Below are 22,179 nucleotides of genomic sequence, written 5' to 3' on the forward strand. Positions count from 1 at the left end.
CAGAAACCCAGCCTCCGGGAGGTTAAGCAACTTATCCGAAGTTAAATAGCTAATAAGGGGCAGAGCCAGGGTCGGAACCCAGGTGTGTCTGGCTCTGAAACCCATGCAGCTCTCTACGCCACTCTATCCCACCTCTCAAGCTTCCTTTCATTTTAAAATCAGGTGTATCTGACACCAGAGCCCCTGCTCTTTCCTACAAAAAGCCACAAGAGCATTTAAGACCATCCCATCCAACCTCCTCATGTTATTCACGTGGAAACTGCTTTCCAAGGAAGGACGCTGACTTGCCCAGCTGGGTCAGTGGCCAAGCCTGGCCGGGAACCACCCTGGCTGCTACCACAGGATGAGTTGTTGGAAACTCTGGAGTCCCAGTTACGGTGCCCTTTCTCTTTGGTTTCCTGTGGCCTTGACAGCTGGTGGGTGAGTGTGTTGGAGGGAAGGGAGGGGATCCTTTGACAGCTGTGTCACGTCACAGGTTCCAGAATGCCACAAGGCCCCTCTCTGGCCTCTGTCTTTTCATGTTCCTCAAGGCAGGGTGGACATCTGCAAGTTGCTGTTTCTACAACTCAAAAGGGAGCCCTGGGGCTGGGAAAGTGCCGAGAGAGGGGACAAAACCTGCTGCAGGTACGGTCTAGAATTAAAACCAATTATTTTGTAGTCTGATTGCATCGTGTCAGGCCCCTGTCTGCCTCTAAAATCCAATCCTTTTGTAGAGAACTCGTGGAGCTGGCCGTGTCCTTCTCGTTGTGCAAGACCTGGGATTGCCCTGGCCCAAGCAGGTCCCCCTCCCCCCGGGAGTAAAATCTTACCGACAGTCTAATTCTACTCCAATCTCCATCCAATACCTGTGCAGCGAGCACCTACAACCTACCAGTCAGAGAACTGTGTTCTGTTAGCATTTGGAGGATACAAGGCACATGGCCCTCATGCTGAAAGAAAGCGCTTCTCCTTCTCAGGTTGTCAAAGTCCACCCTCGAAACATAACATCCCCCAGATCTGAGGAAGGCAGCAGGAAGTCTGTCCCTCAGAAGGTATTTATGGATGTGGAAGTCACATGCAGAGGAGCTAATAAGCTGAGAGCTCCAGGGCAGGAGGGAAATTTTCTTTGGTCTATTCACTGATGCATTCTAGTGCCTAGAATACATATGTATCAGTCAGCAGGTGATAATATGCTTGGATGACTGTGCCCAATTAAGTACTTAACTCTGCCAGGCCCTGAACTGGATATAGAGACAGCAAAGACCAGACGCTTCCCTCAAGGCACTCAGAGCCTAGCTGGGAAAATCAGACAAATAAATATCTCTAGCACAAGGAGAACAGGGACTGATCAAGTACTGTCAGAGTTTAGGGGCGGTAGCACTCACATTCTATGAGGAAGCCAGGAGCCACCAAAGGAGATGGAGCATTCCACTGGGTCTGGAAAGGTCAATAGGAGTTCTTCCAGAAAAAGAAGGAGGAATCCATCCCAGGGGGGAAAAAGCCCTGTATTTCCACTCTAGGTACTAAGAACACCATAGTGCCTGCTACCACAGGCTCAAACAAGGCCAGGTTTCCCAGCACAGGCTTTGCGGTCACGAGACTACAAACTAAACATAGAAGCTAGTGCCCTCTAAGGGCCAGTGACCTTTGAGTGTTGACAGCCCCTGAGAGACAGTCACACTCAGTGACAGAAGGAAGTCACATGCAAACGACGAAGACAGATTTTTGGAACTTGGCTAGGAGAGTGCACAAGCTGTGGGTCACAGAGGGACTAAACCCAGCCTCCTAAAAGCCAGCTCTAGTTTTGCCACTGTCTGCCTCAGAAGCCTTCAGTGGCTCCCAACGCACACAGGACAAAGGGCAAACCCCTTGGCCCCTAGGGAGCATCCTGCCCGCCCCACTTTCTTTCCCAGCCCAGTGGGCCTCTGAGCTCCTGCCCACACTCTGTGTTCAGGCGCCACCAAGCTCCCCACCATTCTGCGAACTCTCCCCTGTGCAGCTGTGTCCACCGACTCAGACCAACCGTGATGCCCAGGCAGAGGCGTGGAGGGCACTTGGAGGTGAGGATGCAGCTGAGGCTGCAACAGGAAGCCAGCCCTGCCGCCCAGGGGCCGATGTGGAGTCAGACAGGTTAACGGCAGCTCCGAGAGGGCTCTCTTGGGTCCTTTTCTTTTCTCGTGTTCTTTTTTTGAGACATAATTGACATATGTAAGCTTAAGGTGTACTATGTGCTGATGTGATACACTTAAAATATTACAAAATGATTACCACCATAGCATTAGCTAACACCTCCGTCAGGTTCCGTAGTTAATTTTGTGTGGTGAGAACATTTAAGATCTAGTCTCGGGGCTTCTCTGGTGGCGCAGTGGTTGAGAGTCCGCCTGCCGATGCAGGGGACACGGGTTCGTGCCCCGGTCCGGGAAGATCCCACATGCCGCAGAGCGGCTGGGCCCGTGAGCCATGGCCACTGAGCCTGTGCATCCGGAGCCTGTGCTCCGCAACGGGAGAGGCCACAACAGTGAGAGGCCCGCGTATCGCAAAAAAAAAAAAAGATCTAGTCTCGGCAACTTTGAAGCATATAACATATTGTTGACTGTAATCCCTAGGCTGTGCATTAGATCCCCAGAATTTATTCATCTTCTAACTGCAAGTTTGTACCCTTTGACCAACATCTCCCTAACTCCCCCCCACCTCCCCCTTCATACCCCCCCACCCACGGCCCCTGGTAACCACCATTCTACTCTTTGTTTCTACAAGTTCGGCTTGTTTAGATTTCACATATAGGTGATATCGTGTAGTATTTTTCTCTGTCTGACTTTTTTCAGTTAGCATAATGCCCTGAAGGTCCATGTCTGTTGTTGCAAACGGCAGGATTTCCTTCATTCCCGTGGTCTTTATCCAATCATCCGTTGACAGATGTTCATGTTGTTTCTATAGCTTGGCTATTGTGAATAATGTTGCAATAAACAGGGGAGTACAGATATCTCTTTAATAGCCTGATTTCATTTCCTTTGGAAATATACCCAGAAGGGGGATTGCTGGGTCATATGGTAACTTTATTTTTAATTTTTTGAGGAACCTCCATACTGTTCGCCATAGCGGCTGCACCATTTGATATTCCCACCAACAGTGCACAGGGTTCCCTCTTCTCCCATCCTCACCAACACCCCATGCCAGCTTTCTTAAGAAAGCTCTGTGCCTCTAGGCCTCACTTTACACCTCTGTCAAAATGAGAATGACAGCCACACTGAGTTACTATGAAGATTCAATGAAACATAAAATTCTATAAGCTATGAAGTACTTTTTTTTAAAGCAATGTCTTACTAAATCAGGCCTCTGAACTTGATCCTTTCTTCAAATTTCCCAAAGCCTGATTCTGGAACCTAGCTGCCTGGGTTCAGATCTCAACTTCATTTACCAGCTGTGTGACACTGGACAAGTTACTTAATCACCCTGGGCCTCCGTTTCCTCAAAAGTAAAATGGACATAATAAGAGTCCCTACCTCATAAAGTTGTTATGAGTTGTTAAGAGAGCTAATAATATAAACCACTCAGACCTGTGTCAGGTACATTTTAAGCACCATGATAAGCGTTAGCTAAAACTTTTATTTTCATTAGCCCTGGCATTGCCATGTTCAAAATGTAGCCATAAACAATTCTTGGCCAGTCCAGGAGGGGGCACCCTTGATGCTCGGTCACATGAAATCTGGGTCTGTTTACAAGCAGTGCGAGATCTTAGTTCCCCGACCAGGGATTGAACCCGGGGCCACAGCAGTGAAAGTGCCGAGTCCTAACCACTGGACTGCCAGGTACTCCCAGCTTACCCTAAATTAAGCTTTGAAATCTTAAAAGGTTGCTTCTGTTCCTTCTCTGAATCCGGGATAGATTCGAACTGTATCATATGACTGCCATGGAAACCCTCATCCAGAATCTGAAGTTTTTTCTTCTATCCCATTGAAAACAACCATAAGCATCTGTGCCCTGAAGCAGCAAGTATCGGACAGTCCTTGTCCCCGGAGGACGCACTGCAGAGACGAGGGCCCCAACCGAGTCACCGGCTTCCTCCCACGGCCCAAGTTCCCAGGGCCTGCACTGCATGCAGAACAAAGGGGGGCCATGGCCATCTCCACTTCTAAGGTAGGTTCCAGGGTCTCCTTTCTCCATCTCATCTCTCAGAAATACATAAAGACAGCTGAGCAGCATGAAAACACTGAGGACCAGAAGAAAAGCTGAATTTAGAGACTGAAAAAATGGACCAACCACAATAAGATTCCTCTTCACACCTATTTGGATAGCTATTATTTTTTTAATTTTTAAATATAAAAAAAAAGATGAAAATAGCAAGTATTGGCAAGGACATGGAGAAATTGGAACCCTTATGCATTGTTGGTGGGAATGTGAAATGGTGCAGCTGCTGTGGAAAATAGTACAGCAATTCCATAAAAAATTAAACAGACAATTACCATATGATCCAGCAATGCCAATTCTGGATATATACCCAAAAGAATTGAAAGCAGGAATTCAAACAAATATTTGTACAGCCATGTTCATAACAGCATGATTAACAATAGCCAAAAGGTGGAAATAACCTAAATGTCCATCGATGGATAAATAAAGAAAATATAGGATACACATACAAGTAACAGTATCCAGCCTTCAAAAAGGGAGGAAATTCTGACACAGGCTACAACATGGATGAATCTTAAAGACATTATGCTAAGTGAATAAGCCAGCCACAAAAGGACAAACGTTGTACGATTTCACTTACACTCCACTTATTGCACTTAGAGTAGTTAAATTCACAGAGTAGAAAGTGGCGGCTGCCAGGGGCTACAGGAAGGGTGAAATGAGTTTTAGTTTAATGGGGACAGAGTTTCAGTGTGGGAAGATAACCAACGTTGGAGGTGGGTGGTGGTCATGGTAGCACAACACTATGAATGCCACTGAACTACACACCTAAAAATGGGTAATTTTAAGTTGTATATTTTACCACAATTTATTTGGTTTTTTTTACCTTTTTGGGGTGGGGGGAGGGCCGTGCCATACAGGATGCGGGATCTTAGTTCCCTGACCAGGGATCAAACCTGCGCCCCTGCATTGGGAGCACGGAATCTTAACCACTGGACCACCAGGGAAGTCCCCTACCACAATTAAAATGAAAAAAACAAAAGGACATTCTGGCTTGGGGAGCACCAGGCTGAGAATGAAGAGGCCAGAGCACAGCAGGGTGTCACCATTAGCTAGAAATGTCCCCAGCTGTGTCCCTGCTGCCATCCCTCCGTTCTCTCACCTGCAGATCAGGGGGAAAGATCCCTTCCATCTCTGCTCTCCTAGCATGAGGATGCACCCACATCTGCCCAGCGTGGGACCACCTCCCAGAGCTAAGACACCACCCTCCAGGACTGCCTGGCCTGCAGCCCTGCTGCGCAAAAGAAACCAAGTCCCACAGTCTGCGGAGTCCAGCCACACCCATGCCAGAGCTGGGAGTTTCAGCTGTCCCAGGCTCGGGGGTGGGGAGACAGCTGAGCATTCTGCTTGACTTTGCTCCTAACTCTCTATCTAGCCCAGGACAAGTTTTCATCTCTCTGGGTCTTAGTTTTCCCTCCATGGAAAATAGAGACCACCCCCCGCTTTGTCCAAGGGCTGCCAGAACGGCCAGGCTGCTCTGGAATCACGTCCTTGCCTGTGCCCCAGGCTCCTGCTCAGTTCTCCAATGCTGAAGAGAAACAGCAGGAGTTGGGTTTCCTCTTGGCAGCATCTCTGGGAGCAGTTGCATAGCTCCAGAGATATGGCCAGGCTAGTCATTGCAAGAGGCAGGGTTTTTAACACTTTAAATAACACATTCGGGCACTAAAAACACACTTATTCAGCACGTGTGTATAGTGCCTCCCTGTGCCAGCTCCATGCCGTGCAGGCCCGACCTGTGCATTGCACAACTGCAGGGGGCACTGTCGCCCACGACCATCATTGATATGTACAGATGTGACAATTTCCTGGTAGATGGCAGTGTAGCGTCTTACAGAATCAGTGCCTTTTTCTAATTTTCACAAGGTCACCATATCAGCTGGCTGCCTGGCTAGGGGATGTGGATAGAGCAACCAGCAAGACACAGTCCACGCCCTTGGAGAGCTTACTGCCTGGGAGAGGAAACATGCCAGCAAATGATGAATGGAGCTGTGTGGGGTGTGCACAGCGTGCCGCGGGGCCCCGGAGAGGGGGCACCTCATCCAGGCAGAGAAATCCTCTGGAGAAGGACATCTAAGCTGATGCCTGGTGGACACACAGGATTCAGCAAAGAGACGCCAAGGAGAGGCTATCCTAGGCAGAGGAAGCTCAGGGGCAGAGGCCCAGAGGCAAGAGGGAGTTGGAGCATCCCTCTTAGAATGGCTGGGGGGGAGCTCCTGTGGGGAGGGGACAAGAGGTGAAGATGCAGAAACAGAAAAGGCCATTTAGGAGACCAATAAATACCGGCTAATTAATTTTAGTGCTTTACCAAAGGGTGATGGACGCCACTGAAAGGCTTTAAGCAGGAGAGCAGGATGCCCGTTTGCACTTTTCAAAGACTGACTTGGCTATGGTGTTGGAAATGAATCTGACAGGAACAAGAATAGACGCTTGGAAACAAGAAACCTAGGCAAAGAGCAATGGGGTTAATGTCAGGACAATGGGAAGGAGGGGAGTAAATTCAGAGCATATTGAGGAGGTCAAATCTTTACAACTTGGTGGTTTGGGGATTGGTAGTGAGCAAAAAAAGAGAGACCGGAATGACAGCCAAGTTTCTGCCTCTGACAGTCAGGTGATGAGGCAGGTGGGGGAAGAGGAGGATGGAGTTTTGGATGTGTGGAGTGAGAGGTGCCTATGGGATTCAGGGGGGAAGGTCCAGGGGCCACAAGGTTCTGGAAGATCATTAACTGTTGCTCTTCATGAGACCCGTCTCTAGAGCACTTGCCCACGGTTCTCCCTACCTCTGCCCAGATCGAAAAGACTCAGTGCTGAATAGAATTCAGATGAGCCAGTTACAGCCTGCCGAGAAACCAAACGCTTCAAAGCAACATCAATTTGTAGTAACCCCTTGGGTGAATAGCACAATGTCTCTGAAAATTAGCGAATAATCCTATATACAGGAAAAGGCACCAATAAAGATTTAAATTGTGTATGTGTGTAGATGTGTTTAAATTCTGCTCCATTTTCTGCTTCATGGGAACCTTGGACAACTTGAATTACTATACCTACACTTTATTTCCTCATCTGTAAAATGAGGGCCTCGTAGGGTTACTTTGAGACATCAATGAGATTGTACATAGATGGGGCTTGGACAGTTTCGGGCACATGGAGGAGGTTCATTAAATATTATCTATTGTTGTTGTTATGATCATGTTGACTGTGAGATAAGGGGACTGGAATACCACCTTTAGGATGGGTCCAGCCCCATTAAGGCACAAAAGGTGGGGAAGTGGTGTAAGAATGGGGGCTGGGTAGAGTCAGGAGCTCTTGTCAGGGAAATGGGAAAAATGAAAGTTCGTGAGAAGGGTACGTTTCCTGACCCCTGGGAGAAGGGAAACGGGTGGTCCGGATGCTGAAGGATATACATACAGGCCTCTGGTGACTCAACCTGCTGGAGCACCGTCACCTGGGGAGAGGACGTGTTTGGTGCCAAGACAGTGAGCTCTGATGAGCCTCGGGGAAACCCCGTGAGGCTCACCAACAGCTAAACAAGGCCAAAGGAAGGGGCTGTCTCTACCTGCACCCCGAGGCTTCTGAGATCACCTGTCAACCATCCTTGTTCTGCTTGCAATCCTGATTGCTGCCAACAGTGACCCCCTGTGGCCACCAGGAGGAACTTCAGGGGTTCCTTAAGACCAGAGCGCTCCCCATGCCAGCGTGACGCTCCGAAAGACTTCACTTTGGGGACAATATAAAGCGCCCAGGGATTCCTGAGTAATTCAAGAGGAGAGCAGGACATGAATCAGGCATGTGGGGACTCACGCTGGCATCATTCTGAGCTGTAAAGCCAAAAATATACGGCACCTGGAGTTTGGGGATCAGTTCAAACTTACGTCCAAGGAGCAACTACACAATTTCCCATCCCGTCAGCAGAGAGAAAAAAAATCCTTCCGTGCTATCCTTCAGCTTTCCTTCAAGCCCAAAACTCTTCTCTGCCCACCCCGTCGGCAGACCCATACCCCATCTCCACAGGCCCCTTCAAGCTCTGCCTGTGTCAAGCGCACAGCATTTTAGAATCACTGACTTTAAACCCAGACTCCAGAGCACATGCCCTTTTATGAGCGAAGAGAACAGAACCAGCATAACTGGACTCCCTACTGGGCCCGAGCACATATTTTCTCAGCTCTGACCGAAACCCCACAAGGCGTGCGACACTAGAGTGCTAGTTATGGGTAGGGGGGGCCCACAACCAGGATCACACAGCTCAAAGAGGGAGGGGAGGAGTGAACAGTCACACAGCTCCAATTTTTGTAAATGATACCGTTAACCAAGTCAGGCCGGCTCATCTCTAAATCTCTGGATGACTAAAGGTTATCTAACTCGCACTCTTCCAAATTCACAGTTGAGAAATTATTAAGTGAATTTCTGCCTGATATATTCAGAGCTTCTCAGAAGCCAGAGCCTGCTCCGCTGTTTGAACTGAATAACTAACTCTGTATTCAAGTGATATTAGAGGGAACAATTCCCTTTTTTTCTAACTTGGAGAATTTAATTTAGGTGTTTTATCGAAAACTGCTGCTCCCAGTAGATTAATGGCCCACTATATCTTTCATATTAAGTTAATTGAGTGCAGAATGGCTTTGCTGGATTTGAATGACAGCCTCCAGGGTTTAGCTCGTCATTCTTTAAGAAAGCATAAAATGAGGAACCAAAATCATGGGCCTGAATGATCACATCTTTTCTCTGTTCAGGGTAGGTTTTTCCATTTTCGGTTGCCACACAGTACATTAATTAGCAATCAGGCAGCACTGGGGCCAAATGATTTCCATCCTCCGTCACCAATGAAACACCAGCCCAGCCCATAACTTTCCATCTCATTGTGTAGCTACAAAAAAGAGGGACACTTCGTGAGTGACAGCCCTTCACAACTTAGAGAGCACCTGTGCTTCCTCCCTCTCGTTTCACCCTCAGCTCTCCGTGATTACCCTCAGCTCACAAATGAAGAAACTGAGAAATGGAGCAGAGCGAGAACTTGCTCGAGGTCACACACCAGGAAGTGGCAGAGCTAGGACCGGGCTCCCAGCCCATTGCTCCTTCCCCAGACCACAGTAGCCTCGTGTGACTTCACTCTGTGATCGTTCACTATTTTTTTCAGTATAAATTTTGTCCTGCCTTCTTTTTTCACCCATCTCTTCATCCATTCCAAATTTAAACAAATGAATTCTTCGTTCGCTCTTGCCCATCTTATCTTTCTGGCCTCATTTCCATCATTACCCACCATGAACCCCAGGCTGCAACCACATCAAAGCATGTGTCGTGTTCTATGCACGTTATGACCTTGCTTTTGCTCAGAACTGTTCCCTCGGCTGCGATGCCCTTGCCCGCCTTATTTACCTCCCCACATTTCCCAAACCAAATGCCATTTCCTCCAGGAGGCCTTTCCAAATGTACAAATATTCTGTAGCAAAATATTACAGGATTCTTGCATCTATGTTTATCAAGGGTACTGGCTTGTAATTTTCTTTGCTTGTATTGTCTCTATCTGGCTTTGGTATGAGATGATGCTGGCCTCCTAAAATAAGTTTGGAAGTGTTCCCTCTTCAATTTTTTGGAATATTTTGAGAAAGACTTGTATTAATTCTTTTTTAAATGTTCAGTAGAATTCATCACTGAAGCCATCTGCTCCTGGACTTTTCTCTGTTGGCAGATTTTTTATGACTGATTCAACATTCTTTTTTTGTTTTTTTCCAAGGCCAGTATGTTTCTTTTATTATTATTATTTTTGTTTGACTTAAGATGGTTGAATGATTTCATTTTCATTTATAAGCATTACAAGAATTCCCATGCAAAAACCAAGACCGTATATGCCTAATTCCAATCGGCCAAATTCCAACCCATGAGACTGGACATTCAAGATCAAAATCAAAATGTTGCTTGACCTTTCCAATAGTAGACGTCACGGTCATCCTTTGAGAGATCGGCAGGCCCCTGAACTCCCAAACGCTACAGTTTGCCATGAGTTCATACCAAAACAGGGAGCCAATCGATGCCTTGCAGCACCTAAACCTGGCAAGTAATTTCATTCATGAAGACAGGACACCTCTACACCAAGGCTGCCACCCACAGTTATCTCCTGGTTCCTGCTGTACAGAAAAACCTGCTTTTGAACAGGCATGGTATCTTCTATTTGGGGACTGATATTAATTTTTCCTTCCACATTCAAAACTCTCAGTAGAAGCAAAGAGACTTTACAAAAAAAGCTTACCTCTATAATGTCAAAAGAAATACAGTTGACCCATGAATAATGCGGGGTCAGCGGCACCGACCCCTGTGAGGCTGAATATCCGTATATAACTTTATGATTCAATATTCTTATTAGTAACTGGACGGTTCAGATTTTCTATTTCTTCATGATTCGGTCTTGGTAGGTTGTATGTTTCTAGAAAGTTATTCATTTCTTCTAGGTTATCTAATTTGTTGGAATATAATTGTTCATAACAGTTTCTTATGATCCTCAGTATTTTTGTGGCAGTCGTTAGGTAGCTGCAAATCAAAATCAGGATGAGGTAGCACTTCCTACCCATTAGGATGGCTATAAAGCAAAACACCACGAAAAACAAGTGCTGACAAGGATATGAAGAACTTGGAACACTCACACATTGCTTGCAGAAATGTAAAATGGTACAGTCACTTTGGAAAACAGTATGACAGTTTCTCAAAATGTTAAACAGAGAGTTATCCTATGACCCAGAAATTCCACTCCTGGATATATATCCAAGAGAAATGAAAATATATGTTCACACAAAAACATACACAAATACTCAGAGCAACATCACCTATAATAGCCAAAAAGTGGAAACAACCCAAATGTCCACCAACTGATAAATGGCTAAACAGAGATGTGGTGTATGCACACATGAGAATTTTATTCAGTCATAAAAAAGAATGAATGACTGATCCATGCTACAATGTGGATGGACCTTGAAAACGTGCTAAATGAAAGAAGTCAGACACAAAAGGTCACATAATGTATGATTCTATTTATATGAAACGTCCATCACGGGCAAGTCCATAGGGACAGAAATTAGATTAATGGTTTCCAGGGGTGTGGGGCGGGGGGAAGTAACAGCCAGTGCGCAGAGTTTCCTTCTCTGGTGATGAAAATATTCTAGAATTAGATAGTGGTGATGGTTGCACAACTTTGTGAGTCTACTAGAAACCACTGGATTGAGCACTTTTAAAGGATGTATTTTATGGTACGTGAATTACATCTCAATTTTTTTAAGTCTGTTTAATGAATCTGGCAGATGACTAAGAAGTGCTGAGGACCAGAATGCTGGCCAGCAGAAGGCACCTCACATCTCTGCTCTCCCTGCTGTGGCCCGAGTTCCTCTCACTCCCAAACCCAGCCTGAAGCATGTCACTCACCTTTAGAAGCTTCCAGTGTCCACCCATATTAATCATGCCTTTTTATTTTCTGTATTTTTCGAAGTTTTGACATCTGGGGCCTTGCCGATCCTTCAGAGACTGCCCCTCCAAGAGCTAGCCAATTCTAGTAAAGGACTCACCGGCAAGTGTGCCTTTCAAATGCAAACTAACCAATGCAAAGCCCACCTTCCAACCATCTCTTTTATCTAGTTCTTACACTCCACAATCTATCCATCTGCCGTAATCACCCCAGGGCCAGGTATCAGAGAACTAGAGGCAGCCCCTGGACCCCAGAGCCTGCTGAAATTATTCATACTAGCCAATCCTAAGCCTGTTTACCCTGCCCTACCTTACCTTTTCCAAAGAAACCACAGTGAAGGCTCTTGCCCACTTTTTCCCCTTGCTCCCTCTGTCTCCTGACTCACCCTCGTGCTTCCCCATGTGGCCCTGCCCGGCATGCCACGCTCTCCATGTCTAGGAATCTGTGAGGAAAAACTTCTTCCTGCAAGACAGTTATTTCCATGTCTGAATGTCTAACCATACCTGATTAAAGCGAATCTCAAGAACATATTAAAACACCACCCTTCAAACCTGGCGCCACCCTCTCTTTCCCACCTAACTTCTTACCACCCCTGACACTCTCCAAGTTTAAGAGTCACCCCATACACCTCTAAATTCCTAAGCACACCACATTTCTTTGTCACATTCTGGGTACTCCTTCCCAAGGGCCCTCTCCAGCTTCTTTGTCTGTTACCCCTACACCGCCATCAAGCCTCACTTCATAACTCGACTGGAACAGCACCAGGATAGCCACCATGTGCTCCAACAGAACGTGTGCATTTTCCCTCAAAGCCCTTCGCCTGTGCGTCTATCTCCTGTCTGGCCAGTGAGTTCCCCCAAGATAAGGACCGAGATCCCTCATCTCTGGATCCCCAGGGCTTAGCACAGAGTCAGAAAAATATTGGTAACTCAGTAAATGTAGGGCTTTATTCTTTAGTATAAGAAACCTCCCCAACAGGCAAGTAAGTTCCTTGAGGATGGAGCCCTTACCCCCTGGGTCCTTAGCAGGACCACACACATGGTTGACCCCAGGCAAAGGCTTCTGGGCTGATTGAGTGAACTGGAATGATGACTGAGCAAATAGACAGGTAGGAGGAGAGTGGGTGAAGAAGGCAGGCCAGCCCCCCAGACCCCAAGAGACAAGCTCTACTCACGCTGTTCTTCCCACTCGCGTTCCTCTTTCTCACTGGGGTGGCTCTGCAGCTGGGCCTGCTTCAGGGTCCAGTAGAGTTCCTTCGCCCTCTGCTCTTCCTGGAGGCGAATCTGCTCTTCTCCTCGCTTCCTCTCCTCTTCCTCTTTCCTCTAAGATACCACGGGGACAGGATGACGTTAGGTGACGGTGACAGGGCACGGGCAGGGAAGGGCTGAGCTGTCACGGGAAGAGGTGGGCCAGTGGTGCCCCTCCAGGCTCTGTCTCTACGCACATGAAACGGTGATACTTACACCCAATCAGGCCACGGTAAGGATCAAGTGGCCTGAAATATGTGAACAATTTGTAGACTCTAAAGCTTTCTGCAATAGTAAGAGGACTTTGGGCCACCCTTGGTCACACTTCCATTCTGGGGGAAGAGGGGAGGGGAGGCATGGGGAGGGGCCCCTGGTCTTCCTGGAGGCCAGTTAAGCAGGATATGATTATATCTTAACCTTATTTTCAGCGAAGATATTTCAGAGAGAGAGCAGGTTTGGGGGCCCCAAATCTCCAATTATTGTCCTGCTTTCAAGCTCCAAAAAGGCCGTGTGTGTATTTTCCTCTACCTTTGTTTAATCAAAGCAACATGCACACACATGTCAATCATACATTATATGCCAAAAGGCGTGTTGTAAAAAAAACATCAATTCTCCAATCCACTTCACCCCAACCTACCCCGCCCTCATCTACTGCCCAGAGGTCACCATCCTTGATTATTTTAGCTTTCCTTCGTGTGGTTACATCCGTGTCTGAATAATGCTGCTAATTCTTGATTTATCAATTCTAGACATTAACTACTACCTTTTTTTTTTGGTACATGAGTATTTAGCACTTATATTTCCCACACAGGTTCATACCCATACTTTTCCTCTCCTTTACCCTCACAATAGATTTACATCACAATTTGTGGTTAAATCAAAGATGGGTGCAGAACTAAATATAGTTCACTGTAACGCCAAATAGGGTGCTATTTCCACCAATTCTAAGAATTACATTTTTTAACTTTCTAATATCTCTAAAATATGTAAGTCTTACAACTTACTACTTGCCTTTTTCATAGCCAACAGTTTTTTTCTTTCTTCTTAAAATAATCATAGATTTTACAATTAATGGCATGTGAAATTCAGTAAAACATGGCAGTGTGATGATTTTTTCTTTCGAATAATTTTCTTTCCTGAGTTACTAGTTGCTTTATCTTGAAGCAGAGTGTTGAATTTTTGCCAAACTTCTCTAAGATCTGCAGTAAATCTTTCTCTGTGTTTAACCAAGTGCTTTTTTTATAACAGGCAATACAGCAGTGATCTTTTCCAAGGGACGCCCGCCCCCCAGATGCACCTCTCCCTCCCCGTCTCAGCTGGCTGCCATCTAGGTCTCCTGTCCGTCTGTCCTCTCAGGACTCGCCTCTCAGCCTCCCGTGAGTTGAAGCGCCTGTTTCTTTGTTCCATGTTTTCTTTCTTGGCCACGTCCTCATTTTGCAGCAGCATAGCTCACAATACCTCTCAGAAAAGGATGCACAGAGAGACACTTGTCTGAAAATATATTTATATATATATGTATGTATTTATCTATATATATCTATAGATAGATCTATATATAATCTATACGTCTATATAGAGTCTTGTCTGAAAATATCTATATGCTACCTTCACATGTAACTTCTAGCTAAGCATAGAATCTGATTAAAAATAATTTTCCTGGGCTTCCCTGGTGGCGCAGTGGTTGAGAGTCCGCCTGCCAATGCAGGGGACGCGGGTTCGTGCCCCGGTCCGGGAAGATCCCACATGCTGCAGAGCGGCTAGGCCCGTGAGCCATGGCCGCTGAGCCTGCGCGTCTGGAGCCTGTGCTCCACAACGGGAGAGGCCACAACAGTGAGAGGCCTGCGTAAGGCCAAAAAAAAAAAAAATTTTTCCTGCAGAAGTTGCAAGGCTTTACTATCTTGTCTTCCAGCATCCAGTACTGCACTCGGAGTCTCATTCTTCTGCATAAGGCACTAATTTTTCTCTTTATCACTGAATTCTGAACCTTTTTTTTTTTTTGGCTGCGTTGGGTCTTCGTTGCTGCGCATGGGCTTTCTCTAGTTGTGGCAAGTGAGGGCTACTCTTCATTGCGGTGTGCGGGCTTCTCGTTACAGTGGCTTCTCTTGTGGCAGAGCACAGGCTCTAGGCGTGCGGCTTCAGTAGTTGCAGCGCGTGGGCTCAGTAGTTTTGGCGCACGGGCTCTAGGGCATGCAGGCTTCAGTAGTTGTGGCTCATGGGCTCTAGAGCACAGGCTCAGTAGTTGTGGTGCATGGGCCTAGTTGCTCCGCAGCATGTGGGATCTTCCTGGACCAGGGATCGAACCCATGTGCCCTGCATTGGCAGGCGGATTCTTAACAACTGCACCACCAGGGAAGTCCCTGAACCTTTTTAATAGATGTGCCTTGATGTGGATTTTCTTTCATTGATTGTGTTAGGCAATCAGGATGCTTTTGATTGGAGTGTCAGGTTCTTCTAGTCTAATACATCGCTGCCTAGAATTTTTGTGATAATTTCTTCTCCTCTCATTTTGCATTTTTCTTTTTAGAACCCCTATGTGTCAACTGCTGGACTGCCTGATTTGACCCTATAAGTGCCTTATCATTTCTCTTTTATTTTCCGTCTCTTGTCTTTTTGTTCTACTTCCTGGCTGATTTCACTGACTTTATCCCCCAAACCTTCCACTGAATTTTTTATTTCAGCTAGCACATTTGTAATTCCCAAGCCCTCTTTCTTATTCTTTGGTTGTTTCTTTTTGCTTCGTTGCACCCTGAAATTGTGTCATGAATGCAATAGCTCGTCTCTGAGGATTTTAGAGATTTTTCTCCCCCATATTCTGATTTAGATCTGTTTCCTCTCTTCTTTGCTTTTTTGTTTTAAGTTTGTTTTATTTGGCGCCTGTCATTCGTGTTGGAGGCTTTCCTCTGATGTCTGATGTTCCCTGACTGCTCACATTAAAGAGAAAAAGTAAGTATGTATCTGAAACAGAGACTCAGAGTGTGTAGTCAGGGTTTCCTTGAGAGATGGGCTTAACTCTAGGAAGACTGGATGAAGGATCAGCCATTTCATTGAGGACCCTCAAATGTAAGTATCTGGAGGTCCTTCCTCTGAGACTATTCATTGTCTTCTCTGTCCTACCTGAGTGGTATGAGACCACCAGCATCCCAGGAGTCTGTGGTGAGATGCAAGCTGCAGGTAGAACAGCCCTTAGACTCAAGCAAGCAGGACCCCTAACCTAAGCCCCACACTTCATGGGAAACCGATGCTTTGAGGTGTCTTTTTGCAAATTTCCCTTGCAAGTTCCCCCAAGACTGGCCAGAGATAGTACCCCCAGGACTGGCAGGGGCAGCAGTGTGGTCCAGGTAAGATGTCCCAAGCCAAGACCAGGTCCCACATGAGTCCTAGTGCCTGCTTCTCCCCTTCAAGGTGCTCTCTGACCCTCTCCTCCATGCAAGGGGTTAACCAAGTGCCCCAAGGAGCTCCAGGATTCATATTTATGGAGTCATCCTGGGGGCCAGTGGCCAGGCCCTGGTTCCAGAAGGGTGGCCCAGCAAGCAGATGAATCCTATTGGCCAACACAATATTTTTATCATAGGATCACATGAGATTGGGCCACCAGAATAGAGCTAATAGGCTGATTTTATGTAGTTCAAGTTCTTAATTTGCTATAGACAAAACCACCACCAAAAAAAAAAAAAAGTTGCCAGCACTGTACACCCTATAGGCAACCCTGGCTGCAGGTCCCACTGTTCAGAGTTCAGACCTTTGCTTGCTCCCCCTGTTTCCCACTTGGCCCCCATCTGCTCTCTCCACTCAGCCTGATATGCTGAGCCCCAACCTTGCCCTTGCAACTCCCCATCTCCTCCTGGTTAGAGAAAGGGATGAAGTAACTTCAGCCTGGAAGAAACAGGTGAAAGCAGGGACCTGAGGGTCCAGCCACTCCACATAGAAACTTGCCACCAATCCCACATTCTCAGCGCCATCCTTCATGTATCTGCTGCCCCCAAGTCCCGAGCCTGTGGGGACTCTGGACTGAGTCGGTTCAGTGCCACCAGCCCTCTTCCTGCAGGAGCCCCGCTGACCCCCGCACCGCTTTCCCTCTGTCTTCCAGAAACCAAACTTCTGTGGACATTTTCTCATCTGTTCTTCCCTTCTCTCATTTTCTCTGTTTTTGTGGCTCATAACTTTTTCAGTCCACTGATATTTTAATGGATCAAAAAACAAAGAAGACAGTAACTGTGAGTTTTGAGTCCCTCATTTAAAAAAAAAAGGCAAGGATTTTGTTGCTTCTGAAATGGCACAGATTGAGGAATTTTCTCCAATTCAATGATTTTTTTAAATTCTAAAACATAGACAAAATTCCAACTTCCTATTGACCCACTCTCTAGGAGTCAGGAATTAAGGGCTAAAGAAGTTGAGCGGCTTCATCCAGTCATTCACCAAATCCTTACTGAGCACCCAGGAGGCTCGGCCTGCTCCAGGCACTGGGGGTGTAGCCATGAACAAGGCAGACACAGCACCACTCTCTCGGAGCTTGCCTTCCAATGACAGAAAAACACTCATCAAGTAAAATAAAAAATATATCAGAAATAATAAAGCGTGCAGAGAATTAAAACAGGGTAAGTGATAGAGTCTGGGAGGCTACTGTAGGCTGCGTGACCAGAAGTCCTCTCAAAAGGGACTGATCTGAGACCTAAATAATAAGAAGGCTGATGAGTGAGTCTCAGGGAGAAGAAATTTCCAGAGCAAGGGAACCACAGGTGCAGTGGCCCCAGCACTGGAAACAGGTTTGGCATGTTTGAGTAGAGAATTATCCACTGTGGCTGGAAGGAAACCAAACAAAATTCTATCTTTAATGAGTTTGAGACGCCATCTGACATCCAAGAGGCCTGCCGTGGGCAGTGGGACGCGTGATCCCAGGACTTGAGGGTGAGCGCAGGCTGCAGATGTTGACTGAGAGGTCCTCTGCTCGGGGGTGATGTTTCTCAGCCATGGACTTGATGTTATCAATGCGAGAAAGAAGGCAGATCAAGAGAAAAAAGCCAGGGTGTCTTGGGGCGCTGAGCCATTTTAAAGTTGGGAGAAAGAGCTGGAGCCAGAAAAGGAGACTGAGAAGGCAGACCAAGGGGTAAGATAAAAACCCAGGAGGGGCGACGTCCGTGGGGGAAGCCAAGAGAGGAAAGCATTTCAAGTAAAAAGGGAGTTGTAAGCTGAGCTCAGGCTGCTGAGACATCACAAAAGATAAGGATAGAGAAGCAACAAGGGACAGCAGGACGTGGTCTCAGGACGTGATGGGAGATCTTGTCAACAGCAGCCCTAGTGGTGCGATGGGCAGCCATCCAGGCAGCGTGGCGGAGGCAGGGGAGTGACCGCAGACAACCCTTTCAAGACATTTCCTGTAAAAAAGGAGCAGAGACAGGAAGTGGCAGCCGGAGGGGAACGTGGGGTTAAGATAGAAATGGGGAGGGACGGTGTGTTGGTTGGCTGGTTTTAAGATGGGAAATACTAGAACAGAGAGTCAATGACTGATGCAAAAGTGGAACCAAGGTCTGTCTGACTCCAAAGCAGAAGTTGAATCTTATCCCAAAGCTGTATTTCACCTTCATCAGTCACTAGCATCTCAGAAGCACAAAAGTGAAGCACCACACTGGCACGGCACTTCACAGTTTATACAGTAGGTTTCTATTCCTCCCCCGGGAATCCCCAACCTGACTGTGGTCACCACATCACGCAATACACAGGGCACCAACCAAGACAGCTTCCACCCCGGGGACTACAGATCCATCATCTGCCCCCAGGAGTCTTCCAGACAGGCGTGGATTTCAGGGAAAATCCAGGCAGTCAAGGCACGTCAGAGCCAGAGGGGCTTCAACCCCCTAGTCCTACTCCCTTGTAAGGATAAGGGGTGTATAACAAAGTACTTATAGATGGCCATCTCCTCCCTGTGTCTTCACGTGGTCTTTCCTCTGTGTGCATACATGTCTGTGTCCAAATTTCCTCTTCTTTTAAGGACACCAATCATAGGGAATTAGGGCCCACCCTAAAGACCTCATTTGAACTTAATTTCCTCTTTAAAGACCTTAGCTCCAAATACAGTTACATTCTAAAATACTGGAGGCTGGGACTTCAACATATGTATTTAAGCGGACACAATTTAGGACACCGAAGGGTCATGACCGGCGTACCGTAGATAAATAGCATTTGACCAACTACCTCAAATTAAATGCAGTGTTCCTACTCCAACCAGCTGTGGTGACATGAAGCAGCAAGGTCAATGGCAGTGCCCACTCCCCCGACCCCAACCCGGCCACCTCCATTCTACTCTCTGCTTCTACGAGTTCGACTTTGTTAGACTCCACATTTAAGCGAGCTCATGCAACATCTGGCTTTCTGTGTCTAGCTTACTTCACTTAGCATGATGTTCTCCAAGTTCATCCGTGTTGTCACAACTGGCAGGATTTCCTTCTCTTTTAAGACTGAATAATATTCCACCGTATATACACATATACTACTTCTTTTATCTATTCTTCTGTCTATAGATACTTAAGCTGTGTTTGATGAAAAGGCACAAAGTTTCAGTTATGCAGCATGAATAAATTCTGGACATCTAATGTACAGCACGAGGACTATAAATTAACACTGTATTGTATATTTGAAATTGTCTCAGGGTAAATCTTAAGTGTTCTCATCACACACACAAAAAGTAACTAGGTGAAGTGATGGATATGTTAATTAGCTTGATTGGGTAATCATTTCACAAGGTACCTGTATATCAAAACATCACATTGTACACTTTAAACACATACGATTTTGATTTGTCAATTACACCTCAATAAAGATGGGAAAAAATTACTCCCAATAAATAAATAAATAGACAGATAGATAGACGGATGGCAGTGCCACTGTTCACTCAATCCTTTCCTCCTGAGATTGAGACAACACCTAAGAGCCAGAAACCTGCACCAACCTCCATCTCAAAGGAAAGCAGCTGGTAAGTTACCGTGACAAAGGCAAGCTCTTCACAGAGATGCGTCGACAAAAGCAAACGCTTTCAATTACAAATAAAGAGTCCTACATATTCTCGCCCTGGTTTTGCTAAAATGCTCAACCTTCACAGCTAAAACTGCCTGAAAACTTTCACTGTTGCTGCTTTCAGAGTCATTTGGCGCACCTGTGATGACTGAAGAAAAGGCCATCTTTCTTAGGCTTGGCAGCCAAAGGCCAATGCAGCCAAAAGGCAGATAGGCAAAAACACCCGCCTTCCACCTTAGGAGTCGATTGCTTTTTTCTGGCAAGCCCAAAGCCCTCTGAGCTGTCCAGCTTATTCAATCCCCCTTCTCCTGATAACCCATCAGTAACAGCACACCGCAGGAGCCCACAGAGGCCTGGCCCGTCTCACCCCAATGGAAAATGTCACGGACACAGATGCTTTTTCTGGAAGGTAGAGTCGTTTTCGTTTTTAGCCTGGCCCCAATGATACCATTGTGCCTTGTGGGATGATGTACTCCCAAAGGACAGGGCCAGGCCTGTGTCGTTTACTCCTCCATCGCCAGTTCCCAGCACAGGGCCTAGCAGATACTGGGTGCTCCACAACACTGACCGAAAGAGTGAGTGAATTAACGAATTGATGAAGAGAGGGTTTGTGACGATCCGTGATGGGGAAAGGGTAAACCACACCACGCTGTCTGGTTGATGCCAGCCTTGTCCAAGAGAAACTCAGATAAAGCCTACAATTTTCGAGAGAAAATGGAAATTGGAAGGTTTTCCCACCGGTTATAACCTGATTGGGAATAAGGCAGCGATAGTTTCTCTAGTTGTGGAGGATGTCACGAGGTGGCCAAAATGAACTCCAGCCTTAAAGGAGAAAAAACAAAAAGAGAGTGGCCTTGAATAGAAAACAGAGAAAAATGAAAGGACAACTTAGCTGTACGCTGTCTTCCTCATCAGGGAAACTGGGAGGAGGCGGGAGGGGGCAGGAGACTTGGAGGTGGAGAAAGGAGGTCACAGGCCCTGAGGGACAGGGAGAGAGCGGGATCCTTAACCCATGTTCTGTGGTCGGAAGCAGAGGGAGAAGCATTCAAAATCAGTCTTATGGGTTAAGAAAGCAGGGGAAAAAATGCAAATTTTATCTGGCCTCATGATCTCCTTTTTTCTAAAAAAAAAAAACTTCTATGTAAATCTCATTCAAATGGTACCAGCCACAACAGAATGGTTTTTAAACATGTTTTTAGCTGTCTGTATCTGCTATCTTGAAGTTCCCTCTTTAACCCTACACAAGGTTCTGAGATTGTTTTCCCCCCATTTTCTAAAAGGAATTTCCTATGACCAGGAGAATTTGCAGAACACGTCTACATCCTCAGCACAGGCTGCCCAAAGTGAGCCCAGCCAACCTCCCTCCACCACCAGGCTTCTCATCCAGGTTCTCTCCTCTCCTCTAGCCCCCACCCCTCTCCCCCTTCTGGGTGGTAAAAAAATAAAATAAAACAAACAAACAACAACAAAAAACCCCCTCAGCACAGCCATTCCAAGCACATTCTCTCTCCTCCAAGTCTGCACCTCCTTCCCAGGTCCCCACGGTTAGACGGTGGTGCCCTGTACCCATCCCTCAGCCTGGGGCTCAGACACTTTGCTCTCTGCTTTCCCTCATCCCGACATCTAATTGATGCCAAGCCTTGTTGATTTCACAACCTCCATTTCTCTCTGCCCATCCCCTTCTATCTCTCCATAGTCACAGACTCTGTCCAGACCCTTATTTCCCACTTTGACCACTGCAAAGATCTCCTAATTGGCCTCTCTCTCCCTGCAAACTTTCATCACTTGAATCACACCATCCCCACCAGTTATCCTCATAAAACTTGACCCAACCATGGCCCTCTGTATCCTCGCAGGTCTGCTTTGCCCACAGAAAACAGTCCACCTCCTTAGCGTAGCATCCAAGGACTCCACAGCCTCCCTTTCCACGTTTACATCTGGCTCCACCCATTGTGTGCTTTTTTCTCTGCCCCCAGCGGACCATTCATCGTTCCACAGATCTCCTTTCCATTTCCCGTCTTTGCTCGTGCAAGACTCCTGGAGAGACCTTCGCCCTCTATGGTCCCCTGGGCGTGGTTAGGGCTGAGGGCTGCTCATAGAGTTGCCTCTCCCCTGGCGCCCTGTAAGCTTTTTGAGAGCAGGGAGTTTATTACTACCACCACCACCTTCCCCCAAACAACCTGCACTTAGGTTCTCAGGGGGGAAAAAAGTATTAAATTAGATGAATGTTATCGCTGCATTGCTGCATGCAAGACTCACATTATGTTAGAATCTTGGTGTTGAAAGACACATAAAAACTATCTAAACCAATTT

At 46.7% G+C, this 22,179-nt stretch overlaps 1 protein-coding gene across 7 annotated transcripts in view; it reads right to left on the reverse strand.

Annotated features, from left to right (window-relative positions):
• The window catches only part of SH2D4B (SH2 domain containing 4B), an 84,132-nt gene that overhangs the window by 28,769 nt on the left and 33,184 nt on the right, over positions 1-22,179 (reverse strand). For all 7 annotated transcript variants that reach the window (XR_010935908.1, XR_010935909.1, XM_067710358.1 and 4 more), the window contains one exon: positions 12,786-12,933. Coding sequence is in view for 5 of the 7 variants with exons in the window: in XM_067710358.1 (XP_067566459.1) it covers positions 12,786-12,933 (148 nt within the window). In the remaining 2 variants the exon portion in view is untranslated. The remainder of the gene's footprint in view (positions 1-12,785; positions 12,934-22,179) is intronic.

Source organism: Pseudorca crassidens, chromosome 16, assembly GCF_039906515.1.
Source record: "Pseudorca crassidens isolate mPseCra1 chromosome 16, mPseCra1.hap1, whole genome shotgun sequence".
Classification (NCBI taxonomy): domain Eukaryota; kingdom Metazoa; phylum Chordata; class Mammalia; order Artiodactyla; family Delphinidae; genus Pseudorca; species Pseudorca crassidens.